We start from the raw sequence: 18,671 nt of genomic DNA on the forward strand, positions 1-18,671 counted from the left end.
GCCCCCAGCCCGCTGACCCCCGGCGAGGCAGGCTCGCGGGGGAGGCAGGACCGGAGCCCAGAGGCCCTGACCGGCCTCGGGGTCGAGGCTTAGCTCAGGATAAGTGATCTTTGGGGCCCGTAGAAGACATCTCCCCAAGACCCAGTGTCAACCGGGTGAACTTCCCCCAAGGCAGCATTACACTTCCTAACTCTTGGGGGGCTGCAAACCATTTTGAGAACGTGATGAAAGCTCTTCTCTCTTCAGGGCGAAATACGCATATGCACAAACTTTTGTCTAGCGTTCTGGGGGTGCTCAGGCCCTGGTGAAGCCCCAAATTCATGCAGTCTGTGGAGGTCAGTGGGCCCAGGTTAGGAAGATAGACCTTCACGGCCTAGGGGCTGAGCTGCCCTCCTTGTAACAGTCCTGTCTGGCCTGTTTCAAGAGAGGCAGTGCCCATATTTTATAAGGCCCAATAGGTCACCTTCTCACTTGGCTTCTGAAAAGAAGCTTTTCTGGTCTCTTCTAACCAATTACCCAGCTCCAGCTCTCCCACTCTCAAATTTGACTTGTTTTGGGGAGCTGGGGAGAAAGTAATAGCGGGGAAATAGGCGCTCAGCTGGCATGGGGGCGAGTGTTCTACTCTGACCCTAAGCACAGCCATGCTTGAAGATCGGGGTCTTTAGGTTTCATTTCTGATGCTCCACCCCTCCACCTAACAGGGAAGCTCACGAATCTGCCTAGAGAAAGTGTCTTGTTTGGAGCTTGCTGGCTATTTTTAGCCAGTATTTTTAGCATTTAAAAATACTCCAAGAGGCAGCAGTGTATGCTGTTACTCATCTGTGGGCTCCTTCTGTTCCTTCTGGTGTGCTCATCCCCACATGTACACGCACATATGACCACAGCTACATGGGGACTGTGTCCAGGACACACGTATGGCGGTACCCTAGGCCACCCGCAAAGCAGCAATGTCATGCCAATGAGAGAGGGGTAGGGACAGTTGCCCCCTCCCCTGTGTGCCAGCAGTGTGGTGGGAGGAGGGGGCAGGGGACAGGAACCACAGGCAGTCTGCTTGTGATCAGTGAGAGTGGGCATGTGAGGACGGGTGATCTCTACAGTCACTGTCCTCACCCAGACTCTGACTGAACCTGGACCCTGGACAAACTGCAGCAGCCTTTCTCCAAGCCTCCTTTCCAGCCAAACGCTTTCAAGCCAGCCCTACACCATCTGAAGCAATGTTTGCATCTGATCATCTGATCACAACTAGAGCACCTGCCCTTGCATCCAGTCCCAAAGGCTCAGGTAGCCTTTCTCCAAGGCTGTCTGTCCACAGGCCCACCACCCTCAGTCTTTGACCACTGCTGTCGACCAGCCTGTGCTTATCCTCTGCTGAAAAACCAAAACTGCCACTCATTAAGTAGTTATTAGATCCCAGGAACTGGGTTAAGGGTTTTATATATATTATCCCAGTTAATTTCTATAATAACATCATGCTGTAGTAACTATTATCTCTATTTTATTTATTTTTTATTTTATTTTTTGAGACAGAGTCTCGCTCTGTCGCCCAGGCTGGAGTGCAGTGGCATGATCTTGGCTCACTGTAACCTCCGCCTCCCGGGTTCAAACAATTCTCCTGCCTCAGCTTCCGGAGTAGCTGGGATTACAAGTGCGCACCACCACGCCCGGCTAATTTTTGTATTTTTAGTAGAGATGGGGTTTCACCATGTTGGCCAAGCTGGTCATGAACTCCTGACCTCAAGTGATCCGCCCACCTCAGCCTCCCAAAGTGCCAGGATTACAGGCGTGAGTCACCGCGCCCGGCCTATTACCTCTGTTTTATAGGTGAAGGACCTTAAGCCTAGAGAGCTCAAATGATTTTCCAGGACTGCAAAGTTAATAAATGACAACGTAGGGCTTTGTCTTACAGCAAAACCCACGCTTTTAACAGGAAATTCTGAGATATACTTCCTGCTCTCTGCCAATTACCTACTTGTAAATTCTGCCTAAAATTTGCATCTTCCAAAAGACTTCCCTAATTAACTCCACCCAGCTCTAAACTCTCCATTACCGCATATCCTCAGTCTATGTGCATTCAGTTTGCATGGTGTTAATTTATCTTAATATGTTTATCTTTGTTTTGTAAGTGTTTCAAAGAGTCCTATAAATGGTCTTAGATTGTGTGTGGCTTGTCATGGTTGTGCCAGCACACCAAAACCTCCTCAAGGGCAGGGTTGTGGGTTCTCTTAGTGGGTTCTTAATAAACAGTGTTGATCTTGTCTCTAAAGAGGGCCAGACCAGGCTCTGCTGGGAATCCTGGGAGTCCCACTAAGCCTCAGAGGGTGGGGTGTGAGTCTGGTTTTGCATGTTGAACACGTGCTGCTGGGCTTGGGGGGACCTGCCCAAGAGGTGCTCACCCACTATAGCATTTGGCCTGTTTCCCCATGACTTAGACACAGTGATGTAAGCACTCCCACCCAGGACGTCTGGGTGTTCTGCTAGCTTGCTCTCCCTCTTCCCGGGGATTTAGGAGGTTAGAGGGGTTGCTAGGAGCAGGGAGGGCCAGAGGCGAAAGCTTTAGTGTGGGAGCACTTTGGGAAGTCTGGGGTGGGAGGAAAGAATTCACACAGGGTCCAGTCTAGTCAAGCAGGTCTGACTGCTGCAGGACACGGCCACAAAGGACCTTGGCTCATCTCTCAGCCAGCCAGATCTCTGTGAGACCCTTTCTCTTCACTGCCATTCTTGGAGTGGGATGGATACAAAGGATAGAGGCTTCTGGCATCTGAATCCGGCTCTGGCTCAGTGACTCTCTGTGCTTCAAATACACTAAGCTAATCTGAGCTGGGCTCATTCCTGCATCCTGACTGCTGTTCCTCAGAACCTGGGCTTGGCCTGCTTCCCCTGTAGGATAAGTAATTGTTTTCACCTTAAGTCCTTCCTGGCATGAGATGGAGTGACATAAATGAAAGTCAGGGCTAGCTCTACGAGGGCAGGGACTGAGAGTATCCCGCTTCTCTCAGATCTGCGTGGGCAGCTTGGGCCAGGGTTTGGGGACACTGCTGGGGCTAAGGCAGATGTCTCAAAGCCTGGCTCCCAGCATGTGCCTGCGATGACCACAGCAAATGGACAGACCGGTGGCCTGATTGATTGATGGATGAAAAGGTAGGGGCTCTGAGTCCTTGTTAGGGGTTGGGCTTTTGCTCCACAGTGCACCTGGGGGAGAAAGGGTCAGCCCATCCTCCCCACTCTCTGTAGGAAGGTCTGCTTCCCTGCATGACATGGACCTCAAGAGGCCAAAAGCTCTGCACTCCTTTGAGGCCAGGCAGTCTGGCCTGAACCAGCTGGATTCCAGAGGCCCACACACCTCCTTCTTTTGCATATGTCTCTGTCTGGGGTACTAGTTTTATGTATATATTGAGGTGAGAAGGTACAAGGGGCCACGTGTGCAGCTTTGGGCTCTGAACATGATGTTCATTTCTGCAGCCGGTGGTCAGTGGAGCGGCTCCCCCAGGGGCAAGGAACATTTTGCCAGGCTTGGATTAACTTCTGCATTGCTGAGCCCCACCCCAGCACCACATTAACTCATGAAGACATCCTGGAGTGGGGGTGGAGGAGGAGGTGGGAGGATGGTGCTGGGCACCGATTGAGAAATTGAGCCTGGATAAGGCAGCACCAAGGCTAACAGCCAGGATACAGCCCACAGCCGGTCTGCAAGGGATGGCGACATCATTGTCTTGCTGATTCTAGTCACAAACCACAAACCCACTGCCCTTTCCTTTGCAGCAGCTAGTACAGCTCCTGGTCAAGGGGTCCCTCTGGCTTAAGGTCCTTTAATGACCTTCTCATGCTGCCAACACAGATTCATGACTTCAGGAAGTTCAACCTCCTCAGGGTGGCTGAGTGAACCTGGGGTGGGAGTAGGTGAGGACAGACCCCAGGATCTCAGGCTGCCAAGCTGGACAGACAAGGCAGCAGGGATGCAGGCCAGTATGGCTGCATGAACGGGGCGAGAACACGAGGAACGAGAGGCGAGTTGTACTTCTCACCTAGGAGCTCCAGGACAGCCCCTGCTATCCGCAACTTGTTCTCTTTGGAGTAACCTCCGCTCACTGCAGGGCAGCATTCAAGTCCAAAGTCCCACCCGAGGGAAAAAATCACATGACCTCAGCTTATATAATCTCTCTGTCACTGAACAGCTGGAACCCAAGGCTTCTGAAGATGAGTCAGCAGCCCCAGTGGCAAATAGGACCCAGGTATTCAGTTTCCCAGACCTTTTGCTCCTAGAAACAGGTCCTGGAGCAGAGGGCAAGGGTGTGGAAGAGACTGGGTGGGTGAGAATAGGCTGGGCCAGACTCTGAGCCTCGGCCCTGGCTCTGCGTCCGAGTTGCAGGTGCCCAGCTTGCTGACTGTGCTCTGGAGGGGCCCTGGGCCAACCCCTGGCTCTTCTTGGGGAGAGGAGAGGGTGGCCTGGACAGGGCGGGGCAAAGGCTGGGCAGAGGCCAGTGGGCAGAATGCCAGGACTAGGGAGGAGCAGCTGGAGGGGTGGAGCACAGGGGGATTAGGAAGGATTGTAGGGGTTAAAGCGCAGCCCTGGCAGGGCTCAGTGGGAACAGCTTGTCCTCCATAGGCCCCGGGAACAGGAGAGGTGGGGCAGAGTGGGGAGATGACAGGGTTGGGACTGGGGCACCTGGCTCTGCAGGGCTGAGCCACCTGGACTGACTTGGAGTCCCCACTGGGGGTAGTGAATGCTTTTTTTCCACCATCACTGTTCCTCCTCTCTGCATTTTAAGCAGAAGGTGGAGTCTCAGGAGAGGCCCTGGTTATACAAGTGCTGAGCTGCACTCCCCTGGCCTGGCATTTTGTTGGTGCTTACACAAGCATGGGGAGGGAATAATTCTGAATTTATGTGGTGCCCCCTGCCCCCGCCAGCTCTGTACTCACGCTCAGCTGAGTCTGTCATAGTCAAAGGTTCGTTTTGAATGTTACTGTTAATGAGGGAAAGAAGTCTGGCTAGAACTGTTCTCCCTGGTCACAGCCTGCTATTGACCTCCCTTAATGAATGCCAGCTGTAGCTCCGGTCAGCTACCCTGAGAACCCCCTGGGACACAGGATGCACTTTTTTACCTCTCTTTCTCCCACCGGGTTGGTACGGGGCGGGGACTTCCTACTCTAGTCAGCTGCCAAATGCCCCCTTTCTATGATCTCTTTTCCCCTCTTAAGTTTAAATGACCTCTTCCGCAGCATTTTATTGATTTCACATTCCTCCACCTTCATTATTTGCTTTGAGCCTCACGGCATGCTTGTGAGGTGGGCAGGGCAGGCGTGATTGTTCCCTTTTATAGTCTGGGAAATGCAGCCCAGCTGATAGGTGTCCAAGGTTAGAGCAGCCAACTGTTCCTTCCACTGGTCACGAGCAGCCTGTCCCAGCCTCAGATGACCTCTCCATTTCCCTCCACCTGTGACACTCAAGAACACCCAGGGCTGCCCTCCCGTTGTACCTATTTAATAACTTATTTCTCAGCCAGGTGTGGTGGCTCACACCTGTAATCTCAGCGCTTTGGGAGGCCAAGGCAGGTGGATCACCTGAGGTCAGGAGTTCAACACCAGCCTGGCCAACATGGTGAAACCCCGTCTCACTAAAAATACAAAATTAGCCTGGTGTGGTGGTGCATGCCGCTAGTCCTAGCTACTTGGGAGGCTCAGACAGGAGAATCACTTGAACCCAGGAGGTGGAGGTTGCAGTGAGCCGAGATCACACCACCGCAGTCCAGCCTGGGTGTGACAGAGCGAGACTCCATCTCCAAAAAAACAAAACAAACTTACTTCCCTAAGTGAATTGTGAAGGCACTGAGGGCAGGGACTGTTGCTCGCACACATCTCTTGCCTCCCAAAGCACCGGAAGGGTACAAGGAGGACTAACATTTATAAGGCAACGTGCCAGGCCCTTTCACATACATTATGTTTTCATTCCTCAAGTAATCTATGAAGTGGGAACTATGATCACTCATTTTATAGAGGAGGACACAGTTTCAGAAGCTAAGGGACCTATCTGAGGTCACACTGCTAGTAAACTGAGCACCACAAATGAGTGCCTCAGAAGGCAAGATCCCCAGATGGAGATCTAGAAAGAAACTGGACCCAGTTTTAGAAAGAAGTGGTCCAGGCCCCACAAGCAGGGTTGTTCCCACCTCAGCAAGATGCACTCTGCTCCAGGAAATGAGGATTAAGAGGGGTGGAGAGAGCGGGGTGAGGTTAAATAAAGGTCTTGTACCATTGACCCTGGAGAGGCCTCTGCTGGTTGGCAGTATCTTCTGGGGCATGAGCTCAGAATGAAACACTAGCTCAACTGCAGGGCATTCCCGGCTAAAGCGCCTTATGAGTTGCTTCTGGATGAGGGTGGCTGAGTTTGTCCCAGGGCAATCTGCCACTTCTTGGAGATCCTCTCTCAAAATTCCCTTCACCTTGGCCCTGGAGCCGTGGGGAGGAGCCAGGGTTGTCCCTTCTGGAGAGGTGGAGGGCAGCAGACTCCCAGGAGGGTTGGGCCATGCCTGTGCGGGAAGGAGGCAGATTCCCAGTGGAATCTGACCCCCAGTAAAGGGGAATACTGGCTGCTCTCATGGTTGGGGCTGAGGGTGGGTCTGTAGTTTAGTCTGTGGTGAGGTTTTCCATCTCAGCAGGCCTAGAGATCACCCAAAGAGCTTGTGGAAAGAGCAGCTTCCCAGGCCCCATCCCGAGAGAGTTTGTGTCAGTGGGTTTGGGTGAATCGTTAAGCCCTGCAGTGACTCTGACATAGGCAGTCTGCAGACCCCACTTTAAGGAGCACTGCTGACCATGAAACAACCCTTCTCTTCTGAGCAAGGGGAGGGAGCCCTGCAGAGGCTTCTAGGACCCAAAACCCTCTGAGGAGAGCCATATTCTAATTGCCCTGGGGATGAACAGCACCAGCTGAGTCCAAATGAATCCTGCTCCACCACAAGCCCAGCACATGGCCCCCTGAGAGCTGATACTTTCCCCCCAGGCCAGCTCTGTTGTGACACATGTCTCTTCTCCACTCCTTTCTACAGTGGATCCAGCCCTGCCTTGTCAGGTTCTGAATGTTCTGGGAGGCACCAGCATTTCTATCTCCTGTGCCACTTCACAGATGGCACAGCAAAGCCAAGACTCCCTAAGTAATATTATCAAAGTTGCCCTCTCAAGATGTTTACTTATGCAAGCTTCAGGGTCCTGCCCCTAGTCCTGAACCCCTGCTGCATTTGTCTGGATCAGCCCTCCAAGCAGCATTTCTTGCTGTGGCAGGCTGTTGTTTTCAAAATGTACTTGTCCTAGCAGTAGGGAGGGGTATGTAAGGTAATGGAGGAGACACAGCACCCAGCCCTTCTGTCCATATGCTTGCCTGTCCATCTGTCCACCTGCCACTACCCATGTATCCACCCACCCACCTATCCCACCACCCACCCATCCATCCATCCATCCATTCATCCATGCAATCAGCAGGTCAGCTCCCGTTGTGGGAGGCACGCGGCAGGGGATCTAGAGATAGGATTTCTTTTTCCTCCTCTGAGAGCTTGCCACCTAATGGGCACACTAATAACTACAGAAAGGCAGATGTCGTCAGTGCCCCAAGAGAGGCGCATTCAGATTAGTTGCGAGCGAGGCCATGCCAGCCCTTGGTCAATCTCCAGCAGAGCCTCTTCCCTCATTCCAGCTGAGACAGGGCTGGAATAGAGGTATTGGATTGTCTCAGGCCCTAGATAAACATTTCTCCACTACTTTCTCCAAAGCCAGATGATAAGCCTTGCTGTCTGATACCCTAGTCCTGAGCATGCCAGTGTCACTCAGAGGAGAGTCCCTCTTCCCTTGATGTCTTATGTCCAAATGTAAAGCCAGGCCTTGGGGCTAGGGAATGAAACCTGCACAAGAGGGGAGATGTAACCACAGCAAGGACGCCCTCCTGCCACTGGGTGCACTGGTGGTCTGGGGCCCCCGCATCCAGCCCAGGTCGGGGCAGGGCCTGCAGGAGACACTGGCATCTCAGATGGAAAAGGAGAAGGTGAGAAGAGTGGTTCACTGGGGGCAGCAGAGCATTCCTGAGAACACTACTGGACTATCCTCGAGTGCACAGGCCCTGAGTGGGCTTTCTAGGCAGAGTGGGAAAGCCCCTCCCCTCGGCACAGAGCCCCATGGGCACCAGACGTGCCGGGATGACCTCTCTTGTTTGTCTCCAGCAGGAGCAGCCACCGGCTGCTGTCAATCATCAGTCAGGTTGGGAGTCAAGCCCTTAGCCTGGCTGTTCTCCAACAGTGGCTGCCTCCCCAGCCCATCCCTGGTCCCCAAGGGTAAACTCACCATGCTGTCTCTCCCCGGGGAGCTGCAGCGGCTGGGCCCAGGGGCCTGACCCTTTCCCTTCTCCCACAGCGTGTAGCGGCCAATGGGTCGGAAGGTTGGGCTGAGGATTTCAGGGACTCGTGAAGGAGGGGTCTGGGAGGGCACCTGAGATGCACTGCCCTTGCGACCATAGTTCTCCAGGTAGTCCACCAGGTACTCAGGGCGGCTGGCTGCCTGGTAGAGCCCCTGCAGGGTGCAGAGCTCCTTGCGCGTCCGGGCCAGCATGGGGCTGCGACCCAGGTTCCCGGCGTCTATCCGGTAGTTATCTGAGGTTCGGAGGCTGGAGAAATCCTGGGCCAGGTCTGATTGGCTATCCGACTTCTGGGTTAGGGTCACCCCCTGGTCATAGGCATTCATGGGCAGGTAGTTGAGGCAGTTGTTGCTCACTCCATAAGGGAATCCACTGCCCCCACTGAGGCCACTGCCTGAAGGCCGCTCAGTACCCCGGGTCTGGCTCTCTGCCCGCTTACCTCCCCCAATGATGTCGGGTCTCAGCAGGGGGCGGCCCCGGTCATAGTCCAGGATGGAGGAGGGGCCATAGGTACTGGGACGGGTGAGGAAGCTGCTGGCAGGGACTGGCTTGAAACCAAGTTTCTCCTTCTCCAGTAAGGAGGCAGCCAGGTTGGCCCCGTAGGAGGAGGGGGTGTAGGCACCATAGCCCGACTTGGAATAGTGGGCATCTGTGTAGCGGGCTGATTCTGTGTAGCGCTTCAGGGTGGAGGAGAGCTGGGACATCCTTCAGGGTCGCACTCAGTGGGGACTGGGAGCCTCATGGGCTGAAAGACAAGGAGAGTAGTTGTCAGAGGGCCCTGCCAGGTGTTGGGCTCCCACAGACCTGCTCCCCATCCCTAGCTGGGCCAGAACCTCAGAGCTCCCAGTCCATTTCCACAAGAGGCAGGCTGGCTGCTGAGAAACACACATGCACACAAGTGTGCACACAGGCTTGCTTGCACCTGTGTGTTCACGCCTCAGTGAGAGTGCAAGGGATGAGGTGGCTTTTATATGCCACACGGAGTCAGCACATCCCGGCCATTCAAAGACTCAAACACGCAAGCAGGGGCTACCCGACCTCCACAGCCCACCAAGCCGCGCAGTCTTCCAGCTCAAATCCCATTGCCTCAGCAACTGCAGAAACTCTTGAGCTGGGGAGATGCCACAGACCCCTGGGTTGAGAATGCTGGATATTTCAGGAGTTAAGACCACTTCTGTCCCTTCTGACTTATGTGATGAGCAGGTGTCTTTTTGGAAACCTAGACTGTGCTGGAATGACCTGAAGATCATTTGGTCAGATCCCCTGTGAGGCCAAGGAGGCTCAGGAGAGGAAGTAATGGGGTGTGGGTGGGCAGGGGAGGCCGTGAGTGAGCATGCAGCAGCGAGGGGCCAGAACGTGGTCTCCAGACCCTTTCCCCAGACACCAGCACCTGCTGCTGGTCCCACAGTGAGGGACACTCGTGAAGTAGAACCCACTCACGTCACTGAGCTAAGCTTCACGAGTTAGGGCCCTGGGCCTCCCAAGAGTTCCTCTACCAACACAGGGTTCCTCTACCAACATGGATCCGGATCCCAAATTGGTCCTGGTGATGTTTGTGCAAAGGGGGCCCCCTACAGTCCCAAATCTTGCACTGCACATGGCATTCCCAGTCCTTCCCTGTTGCAGTCCAGCAGCTGGGGAGGGTCTAGTGAAGGAACACAGAAACTGCTGAATGTGGAGCTTTGAAAGCCCTGAGGATCATGAATTTTAATCTATCTGTTGTACAGATGGGAAAAGTGGTGCTTATTTCTCCCCAGCCACACACCAGCAGAGCCAGGACTGGAATCCAGGTCTTTGAAATCCTGGCCAGTGTTCTTTGCACTTAACCTTGAGTTACCACCCCCTCATCAGATTTAGGGTCAGTTGGGGACCCCCAGAGGCCTTCCATTGCCGTAAAGGTGCAACCTGTATCCAATGGAGCTGGAGTGGCAGAGGAGCAAGTAGGGTCAGAAGCCTTTCCTCGAGGGCATCAGGGGCTCTTGGGGGGCTCTCTAGGGGGACGGAAGCAGAGCCATCCAGGACTCTCAGAGTGGTGGGACTTGCCCTGTGATAGACTAGCTGGGTGATTTTGCACTAATCATGTAACCTCTCTGAGCCCCAACTTCCTCATCTGTAAATGAGTAAAACCACCATCCTCATAATTCCTACCTCACAGGGCTTTTGTGAGGAATAAATGAGATAACAACACGTGAAGGGCTCCACAATGACTGTGGTTACCATCTCCTCCCCCAGCTACTTCGAGGCAGCCTGGCTCTGCCCTCTGCAGGTCTATGATAATATCAGGGCTGGCTCTCTCCCAGCCTGGCCAGCCTCTGGCCTCAGCTTGGGACAGCAGGCCTCCCCATGCAGTCCCCAGCGAGAGAAGCAGGCAGGGGGCAGACATCTGGCCACTCAGCAGACACTGGCTGGGCAACCCAGCCCATCAGGGTAGAGAGGAGATGGTGCCAAACCCCAAATGCAAGGGCTTGGCAGAAAGCTCTAGAATCCCAGTCCACACAAGGCTTTGGGGTAGGTACAGTGGTGAGAGATGAGCAGGTAGCTTCCATATAGGACCCAGAACAGCATTCCTTGACCCTGCCTGAGAACTCCAGCAGTTTTCAGTCCAGGCTGACATCAGAAAGGCCTGGTCCATCTTATTGTCCTTTTGCCACCTGGCCCAGGGGGCCCTGGCCCTCCATGTATACTTCTTTGCCCACTGTGCCCAGCACAACTTTCACCCCTTTCTAGGGAAAGGTAACTGGGGGATGATATCACACAGAGTTAGAGGGAAACCATAGCGGGAGAGACAGACAGAGGCACAGAGGGGGGTGGGAGGCCCAGTCCTGCTCTGTTTCGCTTTGGAGAACTCCATCAATAATGCAAAGTCAAAGAGATTCCAGGTCTCAGGAGCTGGGCTCTGGGACACCAGGCAGCCAATCAGATACAACCCCCACAACAAGGGTATGAGCTCATGGCTCCTCCCCACAGCTCTCCCTCCCCCTCCTCCACACTAAGGCTCTCAGGGAATTGGTATTCTACGGGCAGCGCCCCAAGCCCGTGACATCCCTTGGCCCTGCTGATGACGCAGAAGTGCTGGGGCCAAACAAGGTCTAGAGGACAGGGACAGACAGCTCTGAAAGGCTTTGGAGCTGGAGGTGGGGCCACACCTCTGGCCCACAGATTCCCAGGAAGGCTCCCAAATCCCCACTCTCCTTCCCATCTGGCAGGTGATTGCCAGACCCCTCCCCCTCCTCCCAGCAGCCCTAAGAGTCATGCCATCGCTAATACTCCATAGGAGCTGCCTCTCGGCTCTGACATCTAGCTACAGTTCCCATGTCTGGGGAGAGGGTTCCTATTGGGGTGGGGGCCTTCCACGTGTCTCTCCCCTCCCGCAACCCCCAGTTTCACTCTCAAAGGTCCTAGCACCTTCCAGGTGAAGGCACAGCCTGGGTTGGTGCCCCTTGGCATTACCTGCACAGCTGTCCCTGGAGGCCACAGAATGCACTATGGGCAGGAGAGCGGGCTGGGGCCCTGGCCGGAGTCTCGCCGCGCAAGACAGGGACAGGACGGGCACTCACATGGCTGCGAGTCTCCCTGTTGCCACAGGAACAGCCTGAACTGAATGGCCCTTTCATGGGACAGTGGGAGGCAAGCCGATTGGCTGGGATCCCCCGTACCCCTCCCTGCCCAGTGCGGGGCCCCTGCTGCCCAGCTTCTTTCACTGTTTACCCAGAGCTGGCAAGTACAGGCACGCAGCTCCAGGCAGCGCCTCCCCAGGTGTCCGCCACCTTGGACAACGGGGGCAGTCCCCTGCCCAGCTCCTCCTCCTGGCCATCTTCACTGAGGTGTCTGGACCCTTCCTTCTCTGTCAGAGATTCCTGTTGTTTTGCTCAGTTTCCCTCTCCTGGGAGGTGCAGCAGCCTTCCTCTGCACAGAGGCACAGGGCTTCCTGTCAGGACATGTGAGCCAAGCAGCTGTCACCCCAGCCAGCTGGTGCTGGTCACCTCTGAACCAGGCCCCAGGCATGTTGAGTACTTCACATGCAGCTTCTGAGTCCATCTTCTCTGCAGCCTCACATCAGCTCTCATCGGCCTTCGCCATGTAACGCATTCTTCTAGGTGTGCATACACAGAGCACCCCAAAAAGTCTTAGTGCGGGTTTAAGCTGGAGTTCTTTCAGACATAAATGTCTCCAACTTACACACCTCTTTGGACAGATTAAATTATATAAAGTAAAATTAAAAAAAATTCACAATTAGAAAATAAATATATAAGAAATTTAAATATGGAAGCTTTCTTTTTTTTTTTGAGACGGAGTCTTGCTCTGTCACCCAGCCTGGAGTGCAGTGGCGCGATCTCGGCTCACTGCAAGCTCCGCCTCCCGGGTTTACGCCATTCTTCTGCCTCAGCCTCCCGAGTAGCTGGGGCTACAGGCACCCGCCACCTCGCCCGGCTACTTTTTCATATTTTTTAGTAGAGACGGGGTTTCACCGTGTTAGCCAGGATGATTTCTATCTCCTGACCTTGTGATCCGCCCGTCTCGGCCTCCCAAAGTGCTGGGATTACAAAATATGGAAACTTTCAAATGAAGTTTTTAGCATTTGTATTTCTGAAGTTATTAAAGTTTAAAACTGCACTAAGGCTTGGGACACAGTGTATTAACTCACTGAACCCTCCCGACTCCTTTAAGCGGTAGGTGCTGTTATAATATCCATTTGCAGATGAGGACATTGACGATGCTGGGAGTGATGTGGATTTCCCAAAGTCACACTGGGAGCAGTGGCAGAGCTGGGCTGGACCCGTGCTCTATGCTCTGTCTGCTACAGCTGGCCTGAAGCCCAGACCCCTGCTTCACTCTTCCCTGGCTCTCCATGGGACGGGTCAGGACTGGGACCTGTGGGTGGGGTTTGAGGGAAGGACCGCCACAGGATCCAGGTGTCCACCATCCGGCATCTCTACACTTCCAAGACAAGGCAAAGAAATGGGCCTCCAGGCAGTACTGGATCCTTAAATTCTCTTTTCCAACCACCTCTGCACAAGTACTCTCCTGGTGTCCCCTCCCCATGGGAGGGCCCTGGTCTCCTTCCCTCTCCTCTAGGTACAACATGGGGTGTACAGACTCCGGCAGGAGCAGCCCTCTGGATTTTCCACTGCAGGCGAATGAAAGCGAAGCCAGGTGCAACTCGAGCCCTAGAACAATACTGATCGGCCGCGAGATGGTCCAGGAAGCCTCCATTTCACCCACTGTGCCAAGCCCCTGTGTGTTCCCTGGCACCAGCATCTACCCCAGCTCAGAGCCTTGGGTCCCTGGCCTGGTTATGAGCAAGTCCCTAGCCTCCTACCCTGGCTGCAGCTTGGCCCACTCCTCAAGGGACCCATGCTGGGTGAGTCAGGGGTTAAAATGAACCCCGTCCCCCTGGGGCAGCCAACCCCTTTGCTTCAGCCACTGTCACTTCCTGTTGCTCATGTGAAGGGTTCCCTAACCTGCCCATCCAGAGGAGGACTTGCTCCCCAGGAATTCCAGGCACTCCTGGCCCTGGGGGCAGGGGATGGGTGATGCCCTACATCACCCATCCCCTGCCCCCAGGCTTCTCTCTGCCTTCATGGCTTCTCTCTGCCCAGATCTGCTTGGCTTTCTGGGGGTGAAAGCCTGCTTTGCTACTGGGGCCTGGGTAGAGAACCTCTAGCGGAGTTTCAGAAGCATGCCTAAACAGGGTTAAGTCTCTTCCCTCCTACTCAGGTGCCCAGAAAAGGTGAGTGGGGAGTCCCAGCCAGTCCCGCCCGGTGGCTGGGAGCCTCCACCGTGGTGACCTCAGAGCCTCCTAAAGCCACTTGCTAACAGCATCAGAATGTGCTGACCTTGAAGGACAAGGCAGATGAGAGGTGCCCTGTCTCCTTCCATCTGCACTCTGACCCGCCCTCCCAGCTGCTCGGGTCACCTGCTGCACTATCTGGGCACAAGTGTCTGGTCCTGGAGGATGGGATGAGGGAATCCTGGCAGGTGTAGAGGACGTGGGTAGAGTAGGGGATTGTGGGGGCAGGGGCATATTTATGCTCAAACAGTCCTTGAACTCTGCCTACTCCTCTCAGGCCCCAGGGCCTCGGCTGGCCCCCTCCTCTCCAGCCTGTCACTAGGCTCTGTCTATCAGGGGCTAGCACCCACTGATCCACCAGCTTAATCCTCTTGCCTGCCCTGGCAAGGGGTCATCCAAGGGAATTTGGGTCCATTTCTCTTTCTCCTGCTCCTAGTAGTTACCCAAGAGCTGGGGGAGGGGAGGAGGTAAGATAAAGAGATTAGAGGTTAAGGCAAGAATCCTGACTGGTGGAGAAGAAGTGGGTGGGCCCAGGGCAGATTCTATAGGGTGTTCCTTGATTTGGGGTTGTGAGTGGGGTGGGCATCTCTATGCTTCCAAGACAAGGCAAAGAAATGGGCCTCCATGCAGTATTGGGATCCTTAAATTCTCTTTTCCAACCACCTCTGCCCAGGTACTCTCCTGGTGTCCCTTCCCCAGGGGAGAACTCTGGTCTCCTTCCCTCTCCTCTAGGGCCTCATCTTTCCTCTGTTCTCAGCCTCCGGAGGAGCCTTTGGTCTTGCCCCTGACACCCACCAGGCCCAGTGGAGTGGCCTCTCACATGCTATCCTAGATACACTGATGTCTTTCCTCTAGGTAGAGTCCCAGAGAAGCTCAGATACCAAAGGGGCAGCCACTGACCTGTGTCCAGGGGCACTGGATGGGAGCTGGGGGCTTCTTCTTCCACAGCAGGGCAGGGAATGCAGTGGAAAGTCCAGAAGCTGGAGCCTGACTCTGGGCTGGGTAATCCGGAGCTCAGGTTACTGACTCCGATATATATAGTATCTTATCTGACCTCGCACACTCGCAGAGATGGCGAGTGCAACTCACTTGCATTCCAAGCCCCGGGAGAATTAAAGGGGCAGTGGCGTACCCACCCTTGCGGGGCTGCCCTTTCGGGCCAGTGCCAGCCAAGGAGGTCTGCAGGGACTCTTGGAAGGGGGGCATTTTGAAGGGGAACAATGGGGAGATTCAAGAGGAAAGAGGACTGAAAAGAGCACAGAGGGGTGGGGGTGGAACTTGAGACAAAAATACGGAGAAAGTGGATTTTCCAGAGCAGTCAATCACAGGATTAGAGAAGAGGAAGAAGCCATACCATTAGCCCCACTCTTAATTTTCAGATAAAGTAGACCTAGAGAAAGAAAGCAGCTTGCTCAAGGGCATATACAGATAGCCAGAAGCAGAAAGGGGACTAGTACTCAGGTTTCAGTCCAATATTCTTTTCTAATGGACTTCTCGGCCTGGGCTTGGAGCCTAGTTCTTTCCCTTACTGGCTCCGAAATAGTGGATAAATCACTTAAGTTCTCTGAACCTTAGCTATTTAATCTACAAAACAGGAATAATAATAATAATGGTCTATCTCAGTTGTGAGGATTAAATAAATTAATATTTGTAAATTTCCTGGCCGATAGTAAGAGTTCAATAAACATGATGATTATATTGAATACTTCCACTTACTATAATTAGCGGTATTATTAGTAATGGCACCTTACCAGGAGAACTTTCCTAGGGAGAAAAGGAAGGTTACTCCTGGGGAAGGGTTGTTTTCTTTCTTTCTTCCTTTTTTTTTTTTTGAGACAGAGTCTCCCTCTGTCGCTCAGGCTGCAGTGCAGTGGCTGGATCTCGCCTCACTGCAAGCTCTGCTTCCTGGGTTCACACCATTCTCCTGCCTCAGCCTCCCGAGTAGCTGGGACTACAGGCGCCCGCCACCATGCCCGGCTAATTTTTTTGTATTTTTAGTAGAGACGGGGTTTCACTGGGTTAGCCAGGATGGTCTCGATCTCCTGACCTCGTGATCCGCCTGCCTCGGCCTCCCAAAGTACTGGGATTACAGGCATGAGCCACTGCTCCTGGCCGGACGTGTGCCTTTCCAATGCCAGAGAACAGTCCCACGGTTTTCTGAACTGACCATGTCCCATAACTGGGAAGGGCAAACAAGGCTTGCCATCTTCCTAGATGTCCAGTCCACCAAGCAGAGAAAGGCCAAGCCCACTTGGGCTCTTTCCCCCTTTGCCTAGAAAAATACGGCAAGCGCAGCTTCCCCCAGACCACCAGGAGAACGCTTGGCCCCTCTGGGGTGGTTCCACTCTACCTGTGGGAGGGATCAGGATTCCAGGGCCACAGAGCCGGGCTGGGCAGGGTCACAAGAGGAAGGAACAGGGTTCTTAGCCTCTCTGGCCTTGGTGCATTTGTCTGCTCCCAGGACGTTTTCTTGATGGCTCTCCCCCAGGACTGGGAGTACCCAGCTTGGTGCCTCCACCCTGTCTTAGCACAGGCTACTGACTCAGCCCAGGTCCTGATGATGCACTTCAGAGGACGCCCTCATTCCAGTCCTCATTCTGACTCTAGTCTGACTTGCATCTACAGCATCAAAGGAAGGGGCCTGCCTCGACCTTAGCCCAGTCAGCTCTCCTTTCCTCTGCTTTACGGGGGTCCATCTGGGGGATGTTCTCATGCCCATTCCAGGGGAGGTGAGCAGCTGCTGCCACTACCTTCAGCTGAGTCCCATTCTAAAGGCAGCCAGGTCAGGAGGTAGGATGTTCACTCTTCAGGGAAGGGCTGGAATGGGTTGGCTAGGGCTTCCCTTGACTGTTGAGAAGTTGCTCTCTTCGGAGCACCGCGTGCATGCTTCTGGTTTGGGATTGGTGAGAATTTCAAAGCTGCCTCTTTCTGATGAGGGATTGGTGGAAAATCTCCCCTTCTGCTTAATTGTTGCACACCCCCTGCCCCCAACCCCCTTTAGCAAACTGACCAGATACAACCCGGGGAGCTTTAAGAGCAGCGAGTGAGCTGCACGCACACATGGGGAGGGGTGTCAGTGTCACTCTCGGGCCACATACCACCGATATACACAGGGCACAGCGAGGAGGACCCGCCGAAGCAGCATTTCCTTAGAATACACTGATCAGTACACAGATGGCTTTTCCTGGCACCCTGGGCTGTCAGCAGGCAGCCCTCACACAACTGGCAGACACAGCTGGAGCGTCCCTGCACAGCCGGCTCTCTTCCTATATTTCGAGTGTTCACTCTGCCCAGGCTGTCGTGAACACCTTACTTTCTGAGCCCCAAACCGGCACTGATCCCCGAATCCCCCCTCCCCGATTCCCGACAGGTGGCACGTACCTGCCTCTTCTTGGAGGATGGACGAGTCGAACCGGGCACAAGCATGGAGCTGCGGGTGAGTCCCGGCTGGCGCTGGCGCTGGCGCTGGCGCGGCGCAGTCCGCAGCTGACGCAGAGAACTCCCCAGCCTTGGCTCCTGCCTGCCTCTCTCCCACCTCCGCCGGGGTCCCAGAAGGGACCTCCCCGGGAAATCTGCGCCACCCAGCGGGCAGCCGCCTCATCGCGCCTGGGCAGGCAGAGCCACACCCCGCGTCTCGCGTCACTGAGTCGCGTCACGGCTATTGGCTTGTTCCTATTGTGGCGTCATTAGAGCCCGGCCCGGCTGGGGTCTCCCAGGCAACCGATATACACAGAGAACCACGTGGAGGAAAAGCACGCGAGTTTGGAGGGGGTGGAGCAGGAACAGAGGCGAACTGGAATGTCACGCGACGGGGCAGCTGGAAGGTATTGGGAAAGAAGAGGGGTCATGGGAGAAGACTCGGAACTTGAGCCCCGGGGCGTATCATCTTCCAGTTTTTAGGGAAGGCTAAATATCCCCCACTCCCCTTCTCACCGGACTGGGGGAGGTCCTGTTCCTCAGCCTCTTCTCTTTTTCTTTACTCTCAAAGACACTCGCCGCTCATTTTACTTCCGTGGGACCAGTGATTAGTGATGAGTGCCTGAGTGGGTAAACGGAGGCACTGAGTCAATGGAAGGAATTCTCTTTGGTCTTTTCAAGAAAAAGCCGAGACAAAACTTGAATTTTTGCTGCTCCTATTACTTTTGTGTAACCTTCTCCCCACTCCCCCGATGTTGGTGAGGAAAACTGCACAACCAGGTAGCTGGGTACCAAGGCAAATCCAGGTTTTCAACTTCAGCTGCTCCATCAACCCTTGCAGGTGCCCTTAACGCCTCCCATCTTCACCACAGATCTCTCTCTCCATTGCTACTCTCCTCAAGTCCTTCCTTTTCTTCTATTTGCCAGAGAAATCAGACGCAATCAGGAGGAGAATACTTACATTTCTACCTGCAAACATGTCTGAATCCATTCTTACCAGGAGCAGTGAAAGAGGCACCCCTGTTCTTGTCCAAGACGATTCCCTTCTCGATTTCAACTCTTTTTTTTTTT

General features: G+C 54.2%; 1 protein-coding gene and 1 long non-coding RNA gene across 2 annotated transcripts in view; one reads left to right on the plus strand and one right to left on the minus strand.

Annotated features, from left to right (window-relative positions):
* Window positions 1–17,827, minus strand: part of USP2 (ubiquitin specific peptidase 2) — a gene marked incomplete at its 3' end in the record, with an annotated part of 25,077 nt that extends 7,250 nt beyond the window's left edge. The window contains exons 1-2 of the mRNA XM_011927049.1: window positions 17,565–17,827; window positions 8,323–9,137 (exon numbers count right to left, since the gene is read on the minus strand). Coding sequence (XP_011782439.1) covers window positions 8,323–9,096 — 774 coding nt within the window. The remainder of the gene's footprint in view (window positions 1–8,322; window positions 9,138–17,564) is intronic.
* Window positions 17,828–17,881: 54 nt separating this feature from the next.
* Window positions 17,882–18,671, plus strand: part of LOC105501127 — a 115,654-nt gene continuing 114,864 nt past the window's right edge. The window contains exon 1 of the long non-coding RNA XR_001000140.1: window positions 17,882–18,007. This is a non-coding gene — a long non-coding RNA (uncharacterized LOC105501127). The remainder of the gene's footprint in view (window positions 18,008–18,671) is intronic.

Source organism: Colobus angolensis, unplaced genomic scaffold (assembly GCF_000951035.1).
Source record: "Colobus angolensis palliatus isolate OR3802 unplaced genomic scaffold, Cang.pa_1.0 Scaffold7, whole genome shotgun sequence".
NCBI lineage: Eukaryota > Metazoa > Chordata > Mammalia > Primates > Cercopithecidae > Colobus > Colobus angolensis.